This window comes from Cyprinus carpio, chromosome A3 (assembly GCF_018340385.1).
Source record: "Cyprinus carpio isolate SPL01 chromosome A3, ASM1834038v1, whole genome shotgun sequence".
Lineage (NCBI taxonomy): Eukaryota > Metazoa > Chordata > Actinopteri > Cypriniformes > Cyprinidae > Cyprinus > Cyprinus carpio.
This window is the reverse complement of record NC_056574.1, coordinates 19,294,990-19,316,060: the sequence shown is the minus strand read 5'-3', so window position 1 is coordinate 19,316,060 and position 21,071 is coordinate 19,294,990. Positions and strand designations below refer to the sequence as shown.

General features: G+C 39.0%; 1 protein-coding gene across 4 annotated transcripts in view; it reads left to right on the top strand.

Moving 5' to 3' along the window:
• The window catches only part of asic2 (acid-sensing (proton-gated) ion channel 2), a 345,666-nt gene that overhangs the window by 223,806 nt on the left and 100,789 nt on the right, over positions 1–21,071 (top strand). Inside the window, exon 1 of one of the 4 annotated variants that reach the window (XM_042721742.1) lies at positions 4,303–6,164. The exons of the other annotated variants lie outside the window; for them this stretch is intronic. Coding sequence (XP_042577676.1) covers positions 5,454–6,164 — 711 coding nt within the window. The 5' untranslated portion in view covers positions 4,303–5,453. Of the gene's footprint in view, positions 1–4,302; positions 6,165–21,071 lie in introns of those variants that run through there. 4 annotated transcript variants of the gene reach the window in all.

Sequence of the window (21,071 nt, the reverse complement as noted above, 5' to 3'; positions counted from 1 at the left end):
ACTAAACACTCGTCAGCACCAGCCATCCGGCTTCATGTTCCGGTATTAGGCAGCTGAGATCACAGGTTTCTGCGGGAGCCTCCTTGATCATCAGGCCTGGCACAGCACTGCAGGGAATTTCATGGATGTTCGGCCAGGTCACCCTGAGGGGTCTCCTGGCCGCTTAGTTGTGCTGTCGCATCCAGTGGGAAGTGAAGGTGGCAGTTGCAGAAGTCTTGTATATGCTGCCTCAGGTGATGCTGCCCTTGCTAGAGGTTTGAAAAATTTGAGCTTGCCTCTCCCATGCGGTTCAGCGCCTCTGCGATGCTTAGGAACCTTTAGGTACACACGCTAAGCTCTGTGTACTTTCTGAAAACCACATAGTGGTCAGTGTGCACGTGAACACTTTGCGCACTTTCTAAAAATCCACGTATTGGTAAGTGTGCATGCAAGACTCTGTGCACTTTCTGAAATCCTGTATGGTAAGGGTTACGCGCTCCGCCTCGTTCCCTTTCTTGAGATGATTAGACCTTGGTTCCTTGGGCTCCATTCAGCCAGTGTGTACTCGTTTATACACTTCAAGCATCGCTTCCCTCAAACATGAGGGGCTATTTGGGCGATTCTAGTGGTAGTTTAGCAGCGCTCCCCTTTTCCAAGAAGCTATGAGCGCGCTACTCTGGATTCGGAGTTCTCCTCTCATATGAGACTGAGTTCACTGTTTTTCCCCAGAGTGCTCCAGCATTATTTCCACAGATCGAGTTGATGACTCTCAAACATACTGTTTTGAGATGCACCATTCCATCTATGAGCTGCTCTATCAGAGTGCCACGAGAGCCCTTCCTTAGAACAGTATTTGAAAATCCATGCTATGGTAAGTGTGCACGTGAAGTCTTTGTGCACTTTCTGAAATCCACACTGTGGTAAGTTCGCACCCTAGTGTTCTGCATTCTTTCTAAAATCCTATATAGTGAGGGCTTCGCGGGGTTGCTTGGTGCCCTTTCTTGAGTTGGTAAAAGCCCCATTCATCTTGGGCGCCACTCCACCTATGCATCCTCGGATACCTATCTAAACAGGGTGTTGCTACTGGAGATCTGTTGAGACAGCTCCTTCAGCAAGCTTTTCCGAGAGCAAGCGGTAGCCCCTGTGTGACAGGCAAGACTTAGTATAAAATGCTAGGTTCTTAGCCGTATCCCTTTAAAGGAATCTTTCCTGATTCCAAGCCTTCAGCTCTACCCAGGGCCGAGGCCCTAACAATTAAGTTGGGAATGTAGCTTAGGCCTTTGGCCGTAAGGGGTACTGTCACAGACAGCCGTCTAAACGTCCCAGGGGGAAACTCCCATGGAAATGGTAGAGTTGATACTTAGTGTTCACCATGATTCTGGCCTGCACTCCCCTCAGCATGGCGGCGTGGGTATACTGTTCCCCATAGCGACCCCTAGAGGACGCAGTTCGAAGTTCCCTTAAAAGGGAACGTCTCAGGTTACGAATGTAACCAATGGTTCCCTGAGTAGGGAACAAGACACTGCGTCCTCTAGCTTCCTGCCATGCTTCGGACGCAGGCTTCAGACGAAGAAGTGAATGACGTGTTATCCCGGTGCCTGTTTATAGTCGCGCCGGTAGTGACTTCAGAGGCTGTCGCCGGCCAACTCGTTGGTGTTTTTTCAATGTATGCTTCAGACACGGGTCACGACGAGGTGTTCCCCATAGTGACCCCTAGAGGACACAGTGTCTCGTTCCCTACTCAGGGAGCCATGGTTACATTCGTAACTTGAGACGTTTTTTAAGCAAAGTACCTGTGAGTAATGGAAATTCTTTCATCATTTACTCACCCTCATATTGTTCCAAATCTCTATGTTTTGTTCAGTGGACCAAAGAAATTAATTAATTTGAAAACCTGCAGCGCATGTGATTTATGTGCTATATTCCAGTTCTTTTGAAGCCACACAGTAGATCATCCGGTGAAGTGTTAACTTGACTAGATCAATGTGGTTCATGAACAAATAGTTTAGTCCATTTTAACGAGATGAATTTGTTAATTGAACAACAAAAAAAAAAAGCACATTAAAAAAGTTTCACAAGAACATCATTTTTTTTTAGGTCAACTATTTTCCCAAGAAAGCCTTATTTGACATACTTGCATCTCCTGGTGACCTATGTGGCTGTTCTTCAATAAAGAATACCTAACTGTGTGTTTTGTGTGTTGTGTTTGTGTGAGAGGTGTGTGCAAATAACAAAAACATAGGGAAGAGAATGATGGAATATATCTAATATGTGAGTATCTAGTCAAAACAGTTTGTTATAGTGTGTGATATATTCAGTTTGTCATTAAACCAACTCTCACTCCATGTGTTGCTCTTTCAATCTTTGGTGATGTGACTCTTTATCTGTCTGCCTTTTGCAAAATATAATCTACATGCACTCATGTGGCCAAGACTCTGACAGATCATTTGAATTCTGCATGTGTGTGAAAACTTGGGAGGAAAATGAATGAATGCCTGAATTAATGAATGTATGAACAAACAAGCTTCTTCCTCAGGCCATCAGGCTCCTAAACTCAAACTCAGTCTATTAACTTCTACATGACTTCACTTAATTATCAATAAGATATTTAATATACTGACATTGTCACTTGCACACAGCAAATTCTGTAATTTTTATTTACTTTTTTTAACACCTCTGTTGCTGCTATATAAATACCCTGTACAACCTGTTTGCACATTCTTCTCTTGTACATTCCAGCTCATCTTAATATTTATTAAGTCTACAGTATACTGTCCTGCCCCTTTTTTTTTTAATTTATAAGCATTTTATTTTATTCTTATTATCTTTTTGTATCTATTTTTTATCTTACTTTTTCCATACCTTATTTATATATACTTATCTTGTATTTGTTTTCTTTAATAATTGCACTGTCCATGGAGAAGACCTGACTTACATTTCACTGCTGGTCATATGCTCTCCATATAACCATGCATGTGACAAATAAAAATCTTGAATCTTGAATCTTGAAACAAACAACGAATGGATGAACGAATGGATGAAGGAATGGACACATGCACTCACTGTAAAATGTGATAACCTGCAAGTGTTACCTTAAAGGGTTAGTTCACCCAAAAAATTTAATTGTCTTCATTTACTCACTCTTAAGTCTTAGTTTCGTTCTGCTGAACACAAAAGGATATATTTTGAAGCATGTCAGTAACCAAACAGTTTCTTGTCCTCGCTGAATTCCATACTATATTATTCTTTACTATGAAAGTCACTGGGGACCAACAACCTTTTGGTTACTAACATTCTTCAAAATATCTCCTTTTATGTTCAACAACAACAACAACAACAACAACAAAAAAGGATTTTTTTTGTAAGCATTTTTTTTTTTCAATAGAAGAATAAATAGTTGAGTGAGTTGGTCACAAGCAGGTGCATAGGTAACAGTCAATGCTATTCAAAAACATTCTCTGCAATGTCATGTAAGTCTTCAGTAAATAACATTTCAGTCATGCTAGAAGGAACTAAAATATCCAAAAATCATATTTAATAAAGATTTGCATGCTATACAAGTGTGCCAAACCATTCTTTAAAAAAACAACAACAACATACAACTAAATATGTATGTTAAGACAAAAAAAGAGGTGACATAAAATATAAGTGTGAGAGATAGGAAGTGTGGGACACCAGTGAGCTCTTTTGGCTTTTCTTCCTACACAAAAGCAAGCCTCCTACATGCACACACAGGACACCATTTTACTTTTTAACAAGCTCATAAAGAGGAACATTAGAGGGATTATTTTGTTTCTTTTCAGCCTTGTTCAAGGAAGCAAACAGTGAACGAAACATACAGGCAACTAAAGAGAGTTTGAGAGAGGGAGAGTGAGTGAGAGAGAGAGAGAGTAAGTAAGTAAGAAAGTGTGAGAGAGAGAGAGAGAGAGAGAGAGAGAGAGAGAGAGAGAGAGAGAGAGAGAGAGCTGGCACAGGCTGAGCCAGGCGCTGGCTGTGTGGACACGGAGGAGTGCGGAGAGAACAGAAACGACAGAGCAGGAGGAGGAGTGAATTGATGGAGTGACCCAGGAGGAGGAGAGGAATGCTGAGCGAACAGACCGACAGAGCGCGAAAGGGAAGACGAGAGTGGCGTGGCTGAAACAGCAGAGCAATTAAACAGTGGAAAGGAAAGGAAAGGCTCACATGCCGAGCAGCTTCTGTCGCTCACTCGCACTCTCTCTCTTTTGAGCGACCGAAGAGGCAGAAGTGAAGCATCCAGACAACGATAAAGGACAAGAGGAGGCACGCAAGTGGCAGGGGGAGGAGCAAGCATGCTTTGATGGACAGAGTAAAGAGGAGGGACATGGATGCAAATTGAAGAATTTGATTTTCTGGGAATGGATATTTTTATCAGAGGAAAAACAAAGGAGAAGAAGATAAAGGATGCCGTTTGAGTCTAAAAGAAGGCTGGAAAAGGGAGGGAGGGAGAGAGAGTGAGATGCTGAATTCGGACCATGTCAGAACAGATTCTACATCAGCGGCATTCAGCCCTCCTGCAGGCAAGAGTCAGTGTGTGTGCGTATGTGTGTATGCATGTGAGAACTAGCACAAAGTACGACCTCTGTAACACTAGGCTTTTGCCCATGTGCCCCCATAGTTGAGGACAGAGACACATAGAGATGGGACGGCAAAAAGTCAGTACTGTATCCCTGTCAAAGCTAGAGAAAAAAAGGCAAAAAGACGAGATGAGTGTGATCTTGGGGTTGTGGGGTCAGTTGTAGTTAGTCTTTGGGAAAAAACCCTCTCTTCATGGACTGTGGAAAAGAGTCGCCCAAGACAGTTTATTTCACCAACAGGTCAGCCTGTCTGGAGACTCTCTCAAATCCTTTTTTCTTGTGGCTCAGCTGGCTCTGCCTCTCACAATCCATCTCTTTTTCATCATTCTCTATTAAAGTCTTGTCTTGTATCTATTGAATCTATTCTCTCATTAAGATCACTTCCCATGTAACTGCCTCATTCTTTCCAATTCGCTCGCCTGAACTTCAGGAGATTCTGGGAGAAGCTCAGAGGGAGATTTCAGGCTGTCCCCAAAGCCAGACTAAGTCTGGGCACCCTGACCAGATGGACTGGGGTGGGAGTGAGTGAAAGAGAGAGGGTTAGAAAGGGGGAGAGGAAAAAGGAAAATAGCCTGGGGATTTTGCCTGAGGGGTTATAGAGTTGCCAGTGGGTATGAAGACACATACAGAATTTTGGGTACCTTAGAGAGCAGTGTGTTTGTGCATGAATGTGATTATTCAATCCTGAAATTAAGTTTGCATACATTTGACAGGCTATTAAAGTGGAAGCCGAAGCAGAGTTGGGATTGTACACTTCAATTAAACTTAGAGTTGTCCTACAGGTGCTACAACAGTACATGACTTGATTACTGGACTTTGAATGCTAGATTTGTATTCAGGAAGTCAGTGTTGTGGCTTTCTCCGTGCTCCTGGAGCCCCATGAGGGCCCCGGCCGTGGAGGCCTGGCTGGGAGATGAAGCCGTCCCCCCTGCTGCTCTAGCAGCTCTGTGGGCCCTCATGGCTCTGGAAGGCCGCTGTCTGCGCCCTGCCTCACCCACGCCGGGCCAACGCAGGGCCCAACGTCGCCGCACCCGACCCGGAGCACCACGAGACGATCTGTCCCACCTCACCGCAGACCTCCTAGCGCGTACTCACCTTCACGGATTGAGGCACGTCTGCACCCCGTCTAACTCTCTCAGCCGCCGGGCCTTTTGGATGCTAGCCTTCTGTACTTGTCTGGGTCTCCTGTTGTCCTGGTCCTCGAATCGGCTGCTTCACTGGCTGGCCTTCCCCACTCACACAAGAGTCCACACAGAGTGGGCGAGAGAACTCGCTTTTCCCACGGTTACCATCTGCAACAATAACCCAGTACGTTTGTATCACCTCACTAAGAGCGATCTATACTTCGCGGGTCACTGGCTTGGACTGTTGCTGGCCAACCGCACAGCCAGACCCCTGGTGCTGGACCTGCTTCAAGATGACAGTCAGGCATGGTTTAGCAAGCTGTCAGATTTCCGTCTTTTCCTGCCTCCACGGCGCTTTGAGGGCACCAGCTTGGAGTTCATGGACCGACTGGGCCACCAGCTGGAGGATATGCTACTAGCCTGCAAGTACCGTGGAGAGCCCTGTGGAGCTCACAACTTCTCCACTGTGAGTCTGAACAAATGACCTCCAACTCTCTTTCTCTCCTTCTGTCTCTTTCTCTATCACCTTTTCCCTCTGGTACTTTTTCAAATTTGCTGTGACTTACTCTTTATGCAGCACATGTACAGACTCGGCTCTGACCTCTCGTTAGTTCTTGTCCTGTGTTGGCCTCTCTGTCGTGCTTCAGATATTTCACAGCACATTTTTACACCCATATCTGAACTTTCTGAACCCAATTCATGAAGACAATTTGTTTTTGTTGTTTTTTTTTTTTTTTCTGAGGGAGCTCTATTTCTAATACCAGTGTTTACAAACACATCAGGTGCAAGGCTGATTTTCATAATGCAATTCTGATTGAGCATAATGTGCTCTTTGCATTTGCGTTGCTCATAAAGACCCTAAACCTATTTGCACAGAGATTTGGCAATGTATCACCTGTCAAGCCTTAAGAACACACTGATTTTTCATGCCAAGAGATAATTATTTAATACTTATTTTAACCAGACGTGAGAAGATAAAATTACCCATGCCAAAGAGAAAATGCCAATCAGTGCCAACAGTTTGTGTATGAATTCTCTTTTTGCTCTAAAGCACACAACATACCTTATAACATTAATTTTTAGTTGTGCTTTTTAAATTACTGTTTGTAAAATGTATTTTTTTTTTTTTTTAGAAATAAGTGTTGCTATAGGATCTATACATTGCAGTACTGTGATCAGTCTCAGATTCCTATTGTCAGTGAACATGTCTTCCTTCTCCTCATGCTCATCCTGTTTCTTCACAGCCGTTGCTGCTGCTGTATTGCATACACTCACTCAATCCCCTCTTTGCAGACACATTTCCCTGAGAAATTACAAGCACTGTAATAGACAAGTGTAAATGGAGGCTTTGAAAACAATGAATAAATCAATTAAATGAAAGTTTAGAGTAATGTCAGAAATGAAAAATGCAGAAAGGTGTTGTTTTGATATGCAATTAAACAACTTAATGGGGATTTAAAAATATTTTAAATTTTTAAAACATGCATTATATTTGTATTTATTATTATTATTATTATTATTATTATTAGCAATTGAACAACAAAAGCGTCAATTATTTTATTTTTATTGGATTTTTTTCCCCCTGGGAATTACAGCAGAAGGTAGGAGTGTATTTAGAAGGTAGGAATGTATTTAAACGCACTGTATCTGTAACAACATTATAAATTTGGCTCAGAAGTTTATTTTGATAAATGATTGGATAGCAAGGTCACTGCTTCTCAATGCAGTTGGAGTGTGTGCTCTAACCTCTAACCACTAACCACTGAACCACATCTTTAAACACCATTATGAGATTTTTAACTAAGTCTTGAAAAGATAATTGTGAATGTGACAGATTGTATATAGAGGACTATTAATTTTGAGTTTACATGTGATTAATAGGCCACTATTAAATGCTTTATAAGGAGCTTGTCAGAATTGTTGCAGTCAGAATTGGAGTGACAGCTGTAGGATGCACTGTTATGTTGACATTGTAAATGAACTAATGGGATGTTGTGGGACTGTGAGAAGGAATTTTTGGAAAGATTTTTTTTTTGTTGTTCAGATGTTGTTCTGGGTTCTGTCCTCTCTCTCTCTCTTTCTTCAGTCTCATTGTGTTGTTTGCCACTCTGTTGTTTCTCTAATTCTCTGGATGTGGGGAGAAGAGAAGCACGGGCAGATGTTCTCTCTCAGGCTACGTTTCAGCAGAGCTTTTTTTTCTGCATGTGCGTATTTGTGCAAGACTACTTTGCAACTCTCTCACAATAATTCTTAATTAGGGCTGGATGTCACTGGGGTGTTTTTCTCGGTGTTTAGAAAAGGCACTCCAGTTTGCAGAGAATTTTAACAACTCATCTCACAATAACAAGAACATATGTGCCTTATGTAGGATATGCATCTTAGTTTAGCCCTTAAACATATGTGAACTGAGTGTTTATTTATCATTCTACTTATCCAACAGCATATCTGTGGGTTACTAGCTTAGATAGCAGTCACTGGAGGGTAAATATGCCCATTTTAAGAGTTTAGAGAGAAATCCCATGTGCAATGGCTAATTTTCTTCTTCCTCATTAGCTCAGCTTTCCTCTCCATGACATTAGCTAAACATTATCCACTCATTACAAAGTGTATTAGAGACCCAGTAAGACTATAGGAGAATTTCCAGCAAGGAAAGATGTAATTCCCAGTTCTGGGATGTTTCATATGGCTGCAGTCATACATTCCCAGATGTAACAGAAATGTATCCTCAGAGTAAATTCTGGCTTACTCATAATAATTAAATTAAAGTAATATCTGTGCAATAATTCTTAGCAGGTTATGAATGGAAGAGTTTATTATCTCTACAGATTTTTAACACTTATTTCACACGTTGTACTACTATAATTTAACTTAATGAAGTTCTACTACTACATGTAAATGTTTTACCTAGTGGGACTACAGATGGCTTTGAAATGCAGTATGAAGAGTACACTTGCCAACCTTTGAGCTTGGTTAAATATATATTTATAATCTCAGCTGTTTTTTTTTTCTGTCTTAACATCTGAGTTATGAAGACACAGATTTCCATCACTGCATCACCATGGTAACGCTGTTAGCCTGCCATGTCCATCACTTGATGGGAATGGATGAGTTTCATTAGCTCCAACACTGCGTTGATTAGTTTGGTCTGGCACTGTAATGATCCTTGAGGTTGAAGCTTTCCGTCAGGGGGTCCTCCGTCTGGAACGAGAGCGAGACGCGGTGCCGCACCTCCTGTCTGTGGTCTTTATATAGAAGATTTTGAATTTCCCCGAGAATATCTTTAGGTTTTTCAGTAATGTAGACAATTTATTTTGTTGTTTGACAGGTGTTTAGCTAAAACGTTTCAGAAATTCAGTATGCTGTAAAAGCTTTAGGGCTTTTTGGAACTTGCTATGAAATGTATTACAGATTTTCAGTTATTTCTGGTGGGGCACGATCAGTCAGTTGCCAAGCATATTATTACGTAATTTCGTATCAGGCAAAAATATTCACATCTATAGCCAAAAGGCAGTGTATGTTATTTCACATAAAACTGAAGTGTAACAAACTGTGTATAAAATTTGAATTAAATCAGTCTGTCATTTTTACATCACTTCTGTGAAAAACTATTGAGATTTGGCTGTCCATGAAAGGATTCATTGAAAGCATAGCTGATGCATTTAACCTTTCAAGGTGTTTGTCATATGAAGCTTTTCAACCACATTAACATGCTCATGAATATTACAATATGAATATTAATGTGCTCATATTTGGTCAGTGTGAAACTTCTTTTAAGCATTAGAAGAAATTAGCATACAGTAAATCAATATAGATGGGCGACAGCACTGAAACAGCCTCATATTCAAAAAGATTACTCTCATGCATTTCCCAATTCACACTGATGAATTGATTAATACTAAAATACGGTGTTATTAAAGGCAAGAGCGACATGTACATTGTACCATGTACATGTTTACTCATTACCATGGCCAGTTTTACACTAATGACCATTAATTGTTCATTGTCCCAAATCATAAGAAATTTTGATTATTTTATAAGTCCAGGGCTAATGGCATTCTTGCTCTTCTCCTTTTTTTGTACCAAAGTAGATCTGCTCACATTCTGCTTCTGTCCAGCAAGAGATCATAATTCATAACACATTCAACTTGAATGACTCTCATCTGATTTGAGACTCTATGTTCTCTCCCTCCCAAATGTCCTCTTCCTCTCTTCTCACCTCTTATACCATCTTGTCTCTTTCCTAGACTCTTTCAGTGCTATCTACTCTCTCACTCTCTTCTCCCTCAGTTCCTCTTCACCTCTTCCTCCTATTCCCACTCTACCCACTCCAGCTCTTCTCAGTCCTGCACTACAGTACCTCTCAATCTTTCTCCTGTTTTCCCCTTGTTTCTTTGCTCTGGGTTTTCAAAGGTTATCCTTTTTATTAGTAATAGTCATTCTTATGTTAAAAATTTTGAATGTAAATTCAATTAAAGTAAAAAAAAATACAAATAAAAAATGTATAGAAAAACTAGTTGGTTACCATGAATCATTGAGTTTGATATATATACATAAAGGAAAAGGTACCACATTTGTTTTTAAATAAAGGGTATGCAGGAATACAGCCAATTGAAACAGACAAAAAGTTCCAACAAGATAAAAACAACAACTGCAACTAAAATATTTCAACTGCAGCTATTAATTATATTCAGCGATGTACAGTAAGAGTATGTATACTCTACCCAGCTATAAAACTGCTTATCCCAAGGCCAAATTGTTTTTTAATGTTCCTCTGGTGAACAGTTTCTGTGAAGTTGCATTCAAACTCATATCCAATATTTTTAGGGAACTTTAGATCCTTCTGCTTCCAGCAGTTTTGGATGATGTATCTTTTGATATCCTGTGGCTCTATCAAGCAGTGGTCTGGAGTCCGGTGGGTTGAGATAGACTGTTCAATGTGTTCGCTGACAGATGAATTAAGCTCTACTACTGTATGCTATCTCCTGACCTCTCAATACTCCCAGACCCTGCAGAGATTTTAACTTGGAATGTTTTTGACACTTTGACAAAATAACATTAGTGAAGTTTTAGTGTTTTTCCACAGTACTGTTATCATTCTCACAGTGTGCCAAAAGGGTTTGCACAATATTTTCTCTCATTAATGGGTTATACCTCCATTGTACTCACTTTCTTGCTGCCAGGTGAGGCAATATGTTACTGTGCGTGTGTGCTAGCTTTGGCTCTTATTGAGACAGCTGTGAGTGTATGCTGGTTGATAAGAGTTGAATACGAATAGCTTCACGTATAGTCTTGCCATGAAAATAAGCAATGTTCCATATCAGTAAGCAAAGGCTCCAGCCATCATTTTACAAACTTACAAATGGCTCATCACTCAGTGTGGCTTAATCTACAACAGCGTCCATTAATTGTGTTGTGTATGTCCACTGTTTCACATGAAGTTTATTTTTTATGGGTTAAGCAATATTCAGAATTGAAGATTTGGAACCCTTTCAGTTCACAAGATGGAATTGGAATGAAATTGACAGAAGAAAGTGGATTTTCTCTTGACACGTTCATTTTTCATGGTAATAATTGCACTTATTTGGATTTGATTTTAAGTTAATTACGATTCTACTTCTTTAGATTCAATCTTCCTTAACCACTTTTTGTCTAGAAGTGTTTTATATACCAAAGTCTTTTAATTATAATCTCAGCAAATACAACATCTGATACATGATACTTTAACTTCTATAAATTGTAAGAGATCAACATATCTACTTATTTGATGTAAATGTGGATAATTGTGTTGGGAATGCAGTATTGATTCGTACCGTATGCATGTGGAAGGTCTGGATGTTTTCAGCACTGACCCATGCAGTGTCTGAGCTCATCGAACACTCAGTCACATCACATACTGCTCTTCCTCACATATAAAAGACACAAAGAAATACACACTCACAAGCCTATGAACAAAAATGCATATGTAGATTTAGAACAGCCCAGCGTTCACAACATCACTATCGCACAAAACATCAGTGCATTAATGAGAGAAGGAGACAGAGTTGCTTTGGGTCTTTATGGAAATGCCCGTGCATTGCCATCTTGATGAAACGTTAGCTGTGACAAGTCCAATAGAGCTGAGAAGCCTTTGAACACCAAAAGGGAGAAGCAAAAGAGAGAGAGGACTGATGACGGAGAAACTGTGCCACAATATCTGTCAGACACACATGAAAAGAAAACTGGAGATTTGTGAGGTTACAGGTTGCAGAGATGAACTGCTTTGTGTGGTTTTTGAAACATCAGCTTTAGAGGTCCTGTGCACATGCCTCATATGCTGACAGATTATTGTTTAAAGAATTTTTGTTTGTGTTCATCTGAAGAAAGAATGTCATATGCATCTGGGATGGCATTGGGGTGAGTAAATGAGTTTTCATTTTTGGGTTAAAGGGTTAATGCAAATGTGGACATTTATAAAATTTTCAGGCACTGAAAAGCCCTACCATTTCTGCCATATAGTGTGAATTTAAGCATCTTTAATTTAACAGACCCAGATTTCTGATCTCAAATTGCCCTTACATATGCTGTAAATTAGCATGGCCTACGGATCCTATCTGAGTCTCTGTATCCGCAAATAGACTTAAAAGGCAAGCAAAATTGCCAATCAATTTTTTTTGCCGTTAAGTCTTCTCAAGGGCATATTTAAATATGAAATATTTTACATTATGCTTACAGATTCCCATGCTTGCTTCTTGGTCCGTTGGCATGTGTGTGTGTGTGTGTGTGTGTGCCACTATGGCCATTCTTGTTTGAGTTATTAATGTGGACTTGATATTGATTTCTTTTTTCTTTTTCATCATGAGTCATTTATCTATGATTACACTTGAGTGCAGTAGTGGCCTTTGTCAATAATTAATATCACTCCAGTCGCAGTATGAGCTCCTGATGTTTTTAGAGGGACTGCCTCAACAAAATAAAGTGAACCGCTCCCTTAAATCCAAAACAAACCTGACCCGTGATAAGATGAAATCCGTTCTTTGCGGATATTTAATTGTTTGTTCTCTGTGGAGGTCCTCCCTCACTGTGCCAACTGCAGGTTTATTGTACATTTTACTCAAAGGTCCTATTTTCTATGGCATGCTGAGTAAAATCTCACTGCAGAGGGTTTATTACCATTATCAAATACCACTTGCAGAGCGCGATCGCTTTGTGTTGTGGAAATTGACGATGGTATTTTAAAACCTCTGCGTAATATACTGCCAGGCTTCTGTTCTATTTTTTTTTTTTTTTACTGACCTTCTGTGGTGTTCCATAATTCAGGGTTGTAAACTATCGATCTGAAGCGGAGCAAACAGAGTGGGGAGTCACCACAGCAAGCAGGTCTGGGGTCTGCTGGATCTACGACAATCTTATTAACACATGGCTCAGATCTAATTTACGCTCTGTAAACCCACAGTTAGAGAAGGGCTTACTATTTCACAATCTATAACATCAAGATCTCTTAACACAAAATAGGCCATTGCAGGCATTACCATGTCTCTTATGAAAGTGTTTTAGTGTGGGGAAGGAGGGGTCCTGCTGTATACATTTTATTCTCATCCATTTTGTGTCTGAGCAGTGTGCTTCTACCATACTAAGTGATAATATCTGGTCTTGCTTCACTAACATTTGGTGCATATGGTAGTGATAATCAACTTGTTGATATTCATGAGGATCAACCCAGATGAGAATGTTTAGCGTTTGAGATGGAAAAGCTAATAGATTGTTTGGGCCAATGAATACCATTAGCATTGGCAGCATGTTTGCTCACCTTAACAACCGAGCAGAAGTCTTCATTTGTTTCATTAGAAAGTCAGATCGAATAGTACAGTTGGAGGATAGGAGTCATTCCAGCCATTTCTATGAGCCAGCAGCTTATATTAATGTGTAAATTAAAAACCCATGCCTACTATGAGTGTGCAGCAATTATCTGTATATGTATCAGTGTATGTTGTATTGACAAAATTATCTGTATTTGGACAGAATCGCATATGGTTGGGGCTTAAAATGGAAGTGCATTCAACTAATAGAAAAGCCTATTTTTAGATGTAACTTCCCATATAGCAAAAATGAATTTTATACTCTATAAACTTTGTATTGCACAATTATTTAAAGTAAAGCAAGAAAAAAGAAATCAGCATATTAGTATAATTTCTAAAGGATAGCACTGAGTAAAAATAAATTACATTTTAAAAAATATTAAAATAGCAAAATATTTATTATTTTTAAATAGTAAAAATATTTAATTGGTGTTAATATAATGTTTTACTGCATTTTTATAAAATGCAGCCTTGGTGAGCATAAGAGACACTTCTTTTGGATTATATTATTATATTGCATATATATTAAATTGGAAATATAACTAATTATAAATAGAAATATTATTAAATGCGTTGAAAATGTAACAGATTGACTTCTTAAAGGCACAACAGTCTGTTTTTCCCCTTTACAGATGATGTTTATTACGCTTTAAAAAGAAATGCCTCTTATTGGTCAAACTAATGTTTACCACATTTGAAACACAAGTATCGCATCGCCTTTGTGATACATGCTGAACACCCTTATTGTAGCATTAGCATCTGATTACAGTGAGCAGACGGAGCCCTTACAGCTCCTTTGCTTTTCCACTTCCCATATAACTAGAATTGAGGTGGACATAATCCAGCCCTCCTTACCACCCCCCTGCTTTAAGGCTGTGAGTCGCTCCACAGCCGGGCCGCTCTCACTGCCCTAGCACAGCCTGCCAAAGCCATCAGATTCTGGCCAGGGAGCCAACCTCAATGGACATACTCTTCCAAATGGAGCCATTCATCCATCTGCTCAGCCCTATTTCTGACTTCAATTTCAGTAGATCAAAGCTGCGCAATGTCCGAGTCTTTCTGTCTCAAAGCAGCTGTAGATGTTCTAGAGGAAGATTGAGGCTTTGGGGGTAGTACAGGAAGCACAAGGTTATAAAAAGCTGGGTTATATGTAATGTCAGGAATCAAGACACAACATCTTTCTTTCTCTCTCTGGAAAACCTGTCAGAGATGAAACCAACTAGCATGACAAGAATTTCTGAAATATTTCTCTCCATGAATGCTGATGTTCTAAGACCACAAGCTGGAATGCTAAAATCACTTAAGGCCATTTACCACAACTAGCAAAAAGCTTCTCTTTTATTCATGTGTTTATTGGCTTTTCCCGAGGAGAGGAGCTCATGGAGCCTCACAAATAGAAACACAGAATATTGTGGTTGTGATGATACAGATGGAGAGAGATTTTATTTCAGAAACCGAGGCTGTTTAGTAATCTCAGACGTGCAACTGAAATGATGTCTTGGAGAATATTTTCAGCTTGTCAAGTAAAGCGTGAGAAAGGATCTGGTTAGAGCAGTCATCTAGAGCTACAGGTTATTGTATTCTTGGCATTACACACAAAGTGCTGTCAGAGCCAGATAACAGCAGGGCCAAAGGATAAAGCCATATGTTATTTATGTCTGTGTATGACAGCTGACCTGCATTCAGAGCCTGTGGACTGTGAGAGTAACTTCCATCTTGAAGTCACCGCACACATATGTAGTTGGAATATACATTGTAGAAACCTGTAATTGACACCTTTTAGGATTTTGTGTGTGTGTGTGTGTGTGTGTGTGTGTGTGTGTGTGTGCGTGTGTGTGAGAGAGATAATGCATTTAGGTTGATTTAGTGGTTATTTTTGACAAAGTCTACATATAAATGTTACTTCATGATCACTTCATACATATCTTTTTATATATAACTGTCTTTAGACATGCTCTCAGGTTAAGGGTTTTAGGTTCAAGGTTCTCAGTGGCTGGTTCAGCTAGAATTGTCAAGGCTGCTGCTTTTAAAGACATTTGTTTTATGTTCTTAAAAGGACAGTTCCTCCAAAATGTATCATTCTCTCACCACACAGTAAAAAATATTTTTTGAATTTCTTTCTTTTTCTTTTTTTTTTTTTATTTACACAAGGGGGAATTCAAAAATACTGTTTCAGTATTAATACTGTTTAATTCAATGCGTTACTTGCTGTGTGTTACTTGTAATTGTTTGTGATATTTACTAGCAACTTTTAAGTGTTAATTAAGTACACTTTTTTAATTGCATCAGAAAATATTTTGAATTAGATTACTGTATATTAGAAGATAACAAACTGTATTTGAAAGTTTCAAAGTGTCCATGCAGTGAAAGTCAGTATAGGGTCCAAAACAACATTTGACCACTTTGCTTTGTATTATATTGTTAAAAATCACTGAAACATTTGCCTTTACTATGCCTTTAAGTGTTTTATAGAGATTTGACAGACTCTACTTTTATTCCCCATAAAATCCAGCCTTTGCATAGAGTAAGAACATTTTTGTCTGTTTAGTTAAATATGTATAAGTGTGACTTATATGGATCAGGAGATAAGGTAGCCAAGTGTTTGTGTTGTGGGATTCTCTAAGCTCACATACAAACAAAGTGAGCTGTAATACACTAACAGAGCTCAAACAGTGGAGTTCATATCGTTCAGTCTCTTAAAAGCTGTATTATCCCCACCCCCCCTTTTTAATCCAGTTTCGCTCCATTTATTCAGTACAGAATTCCAACAACAGTTGTTGTCACACAATTGCTTAATGGAGTGTAAAAACACAAAACAAATAAAATATATAAAAAAATAAAAAGCTAGAAGATTATAACAAATATGAATGGTATGTTAGTGTGCTCTCTAAATGTGTGCTGTTTTGAGGTTTCTGAGGTTGTGTTTTGGGTGAGTTTAGTACAGCTGTGCACTTTTAAGATTTATGATGGTTGTGCAGTTGGTTATCTTTCATCTCTCCATCGGTATGAGTGTGTGCGTGTGCACGTATAAGGCTCTTTACAGTGAATCACCATTTTATTGATTTCACTTAAGACAAACACACACACGAAGAACACTTCACATCCATTTCCCAGCCACATGACACTGACCTTGACCTTTGCATCTGCTCTTGATCTCAGCTTGAGCTCCCACGGATTTTCCTCCTCCGCAATTCTGTTCTCTTCTCTGATCCTCCATCATATTACCCATTCATATCTCTCTTTCTCTGACACTGAGTGGTGCAGTATGTCGATGGAGAGAGAACTGCTGATACTGCTTTGGCTGTAAATGTCCACATGAAGCCTGTTCCTGTCAAGAATACATGTATTCAGAATTTTAGACCCATGTCCACTCCCCTTTCTTAATGCTCATCAAAATCTAATATTCCCAAATCCAATTAGATTTTGTGTAGCTTTGAGTTTCTGAAAAGTGTTCTTCTGCTGTTCTGTTATGTGCTGGGTTTTCTATAACAGTGTAAACCAGGGTTGGGTAAAATTCTTTAATTCTTTAAAAAAAAATGTGTTTTTATCCGTATATAGAAAGTCAAAATTACAATTATTTCATTATTTTCTTAACCTCATGTTGTTCCAAGCTTTATAAGGTTTTTTCCTTCATTTGTTTTTTCTCTGTGGAACACAACAATAGTTGCATGAAAGAAGTCCATTTCCCAGCCACATGACTCTGACCTTGACCTTTGCATCTGCTCTTGATATAACTTATGGGCTTTATATATGTAATGCACCATAATTTGGAGTTGTTCTGACCTAGTTTTATGCTCTGCATCCAAACTTTTAAGCCTTTTTTTTAATTCAAACATACATTAAATAATTAAGACATCAGAAACAGGTAAATGATAAAATGCATTTGTAATAACTGGGCATTTACATGAGAAATTATAACTAAGTTCTTTGCATCTTGCAACTCGGCATGATAGAGCACTTCACATACAGTCTTTTGAAGACATAGAGTAACTTGTGGTACAGACTTAACTTTAAGTCATTAATCACTTGTTCCAAAGGCAGAGCAGATGTCAAAAGGCTGTTGTCCATGGCACTGAATATCAGCTGTGTTACTCATGCATATATGTGCTGTCCGTGGTGCTGAATATCTGCTTGCGTGTACTCATGTACATAAGCACTGTCCGTGGTGCTGAAAGTCTGCCTATATGCTTCTGAATCCTTGCCTGCCATTACAATACTTTTGCTTTTTGATTGCCGTCTTACAACAGCTCTCTATCTGCCACTATCAACCTTTTTTAATAGAGTAATATCACATATTGAAGCTCAGTCTGTACACTTCACAAGCTATTAGTGCTGATAGATGCTCTTCGGGGAAGGAAAATGTCCTCCAGCGTTTAACTATATGGCTAATAGTGGTCCATTTTCAGCTTTCTGTGGAAGGCACTTTTCACTGTTTGAAACAGTGGCATTTTGCTAAGGCCATTAGCAGGGCTGGGATCTCACAAGGGGGTTCAGGACATTGTCGTGTCTGTGCTTTTCCACTGAGCTGTTTTTTTTTTTTTTTTTTTTTTTTTTCGATAGTGGTATTGTACTGCACAGGGAAAAGTGTGGTCTCTGTGTGACACAGAAAATAGCAGCACACTCTCATAACAGCTTGTAATAACTTGTGTGAGATGGTGAAATCATATAATCTTGTATGATTTTTTTTTTTCTTATCAGTCATGGTTAGGTTTAGAGGTTGAGGTTGACATTTATGCTTAGATTTAAGGTTTGGATGGTATGTTTTTTCATGATTTCACCATTTACTTTAAATTATGCCAACTTACCATGTGACCAGATTGGATATTAAGCAAGGAAGCTCACAAAAACACTAAATAATAATAAAAAAATAAAAAAAAAAAAAAACCTGCAGTTGCTTATTTTTCCAACGTCGTCTTTTAGGTTAAAGCAAATTGTTTTAGTGATGAGTGCTGGTACTTGTCGTGCTGTATAATCCTCCATTTAAACACGTCATGTGATAAATTTGCAAACAGTCACATCCATTGATGTTGATCCAGTGGTCTTGTGGGATTAGCATTGATTAACATTACAATCACTTGAGTGAGAAGTGAAACATTATTTTCTTTCCTCTGGTGTAAGTTGAAATACACAATAAAGGGCAGTGTGTGTGTATGCATGTGTATGTATGTGTGTGTTTTTAGCTGTGGTGTTCTGAATATATCCGCTATCCTTCAGAGTTAATGAGGTGTGTCCTGTGAATGGTATTTACTTATTCCAATCACAATCCTGGTTGATTTAAACCCATAACCTCACTTCCCTCAGTAGGATGTGATATGCATTTCTATAAATATATTAGTCTCCTGCACAACACCATGTAAATTTTGAGGCATTCTATGTTGATCTAATATAAAAACATTCAGAGGATACTGAGTTGCCAGAGCACACTTAAAAGAATAGTTCACCCAAAAAAATTACTCACCCTCAGGCCATCTAAGATGTAGATGAATTTGTTTCTTCATTGTAACAGACTCTGAGAAATATCATTACATCACTTGCTTTCCAATGGATCCAATGAGTCCAAACAGCTGATAAATCCATAATCCTTAATAACGCTTCCTCCAGTGAAAAAAGTTCATTCCTTGTTCTTCTTTCACATCAAAATCCACCGATATATGATGGTTTAAAGTTAAAAACATCGTAATGGTAGATTTGTTTACAAACACACAACTTTTCACAAGATGTTAATAGACCGACTGGAGTCATGTGGGTTGTTTGTGGATTTTTATAATGTTTTTATCAGATGTTTGGACTCTCATTCTGACGGCACCCATTCATTTGTGGAGGATCAACTGGTGAGCAAGTTTTCATTTATGGGTGAACTATTGCTTTAAAAACACATCACACTTACACACATCACAGATGAAACCTGAAACATATGAAGAGATCATGCCAACAAACATCCACTGATGTTCTTTTCTTTACTAAATAGCTGAGAAGAAATGCAGACGTCACACACATAGAGACAAGCATTACAAAAAAAAAAAAAACAGTGGACAGTGGCACCTTCTGTGATCTTGTGGCTTCAGAGTTTTTCTTTGAAAGACAGCAAAACCAATGTCCACCCACATACAGACAGAGAAGGGTAGAAACAAAAAAATATATTTCACTTAACACCACCAAAAAAATAATAAAAAGATAATAAGGCATAAACTTCAAGTCTGCTTTTATTAGCTTATATTTGAGTTTGTCTGTCAGCAAGCATTAGTGCGCTTTTAGATGAGGGATTTTGTTATTGGGTGAGAGTGACATGAGATTGAAATTAGATCCTTTGACTTATTTAAAAGACATGCTCTCAAACCTTTGCTGCACAAACATATGTGAAGCATACACACACAGACATAGAGCTCAATTTATGACTGCAATGCAGTCTTAGGTGTCCTCATCCCATTAACCAAACCCCTCTGAGTGGAGCCTCTGCCTAGAATAACAAAAATAATGACTTGAGTATTCAAAGTGTAACATGATTTTCATGCTAAGGCTGAGGATGCTTGCGGTTCAGCAAATTTTAAACTGGTTGTTTGTTGCCATGGATTTATGATGTAAATGTTTATGTTGTCTTGTCCCTCAGTTTCTTACCTTTGAAGTTTGCAAGTTTGAAGTTCCATAAACTCATGTGGTGTCAAACTCACATTGGTGACATAATGATGTCATAGTGGAATAAAGTCACTGATCCATGGTTATGTCATCCAATTCATATCTATTCCTGTCATTGTCAGTGTCTTAAAAATTTGACATACCTGGCTATGATTGTTTTTGGTTGAGTCTTCAGTAGAGGTGTAAAAACAAAACGGATCACTTCCCTTGCCTTTTACACTGAATTATCTTGTCACCTGCCTGTGCATATGTCAACCAGTGTCATGTTTGACATGTTGACTCTCACAGACTCTGATAATGTCTAATGCCCAAGATGAGATGAGATAATCTTTTTATTCTTTGACTAATATGCTCAGCAATTGAGTGTGTCTCGTACCTGCTCTGTCTCTTGCTGTCCACCAATGGCCCAGAGAATCTCATTAGAGCGCATTTAATTACATCCAACCTGAAACTGCACGTAGCAATGATCAATCAGTGTGTTCAGTAACATGACTGTGAGAGGCTGAGTCTCTAACCGAATTCCCCCTTTGTGCAGAGGTGGTAGCTTGTTTCACCCTCAGGCGCTTAGGTCAACAGGGTTGATGGATCAAGGGCTTAAATGTTGAAACAATCAATTGGAGAAGGAGGGTGGTTCATGTGTGCGGGGGTGACCTATGTCCTGCATGCATCTTGCTTTCAGATATGGAGGTGAATTATGGAGTGTGACTGATGATAGTGGGTCAGTGATTTGGCTGTAATAACATCCTGTGTGGCCTGAGTCATAGCCGGAAGTTTTGATGTGAGTTGTATAATACTCATCCTAAAAAGTGTACGGTGGATTCAGTTAGATGAGGAGAGGAGAAGAAAGACAAGAGAAGATAAGAGAAGTAGAGGTATAAAAAAACAGATGAGTAGTAGAGACTACA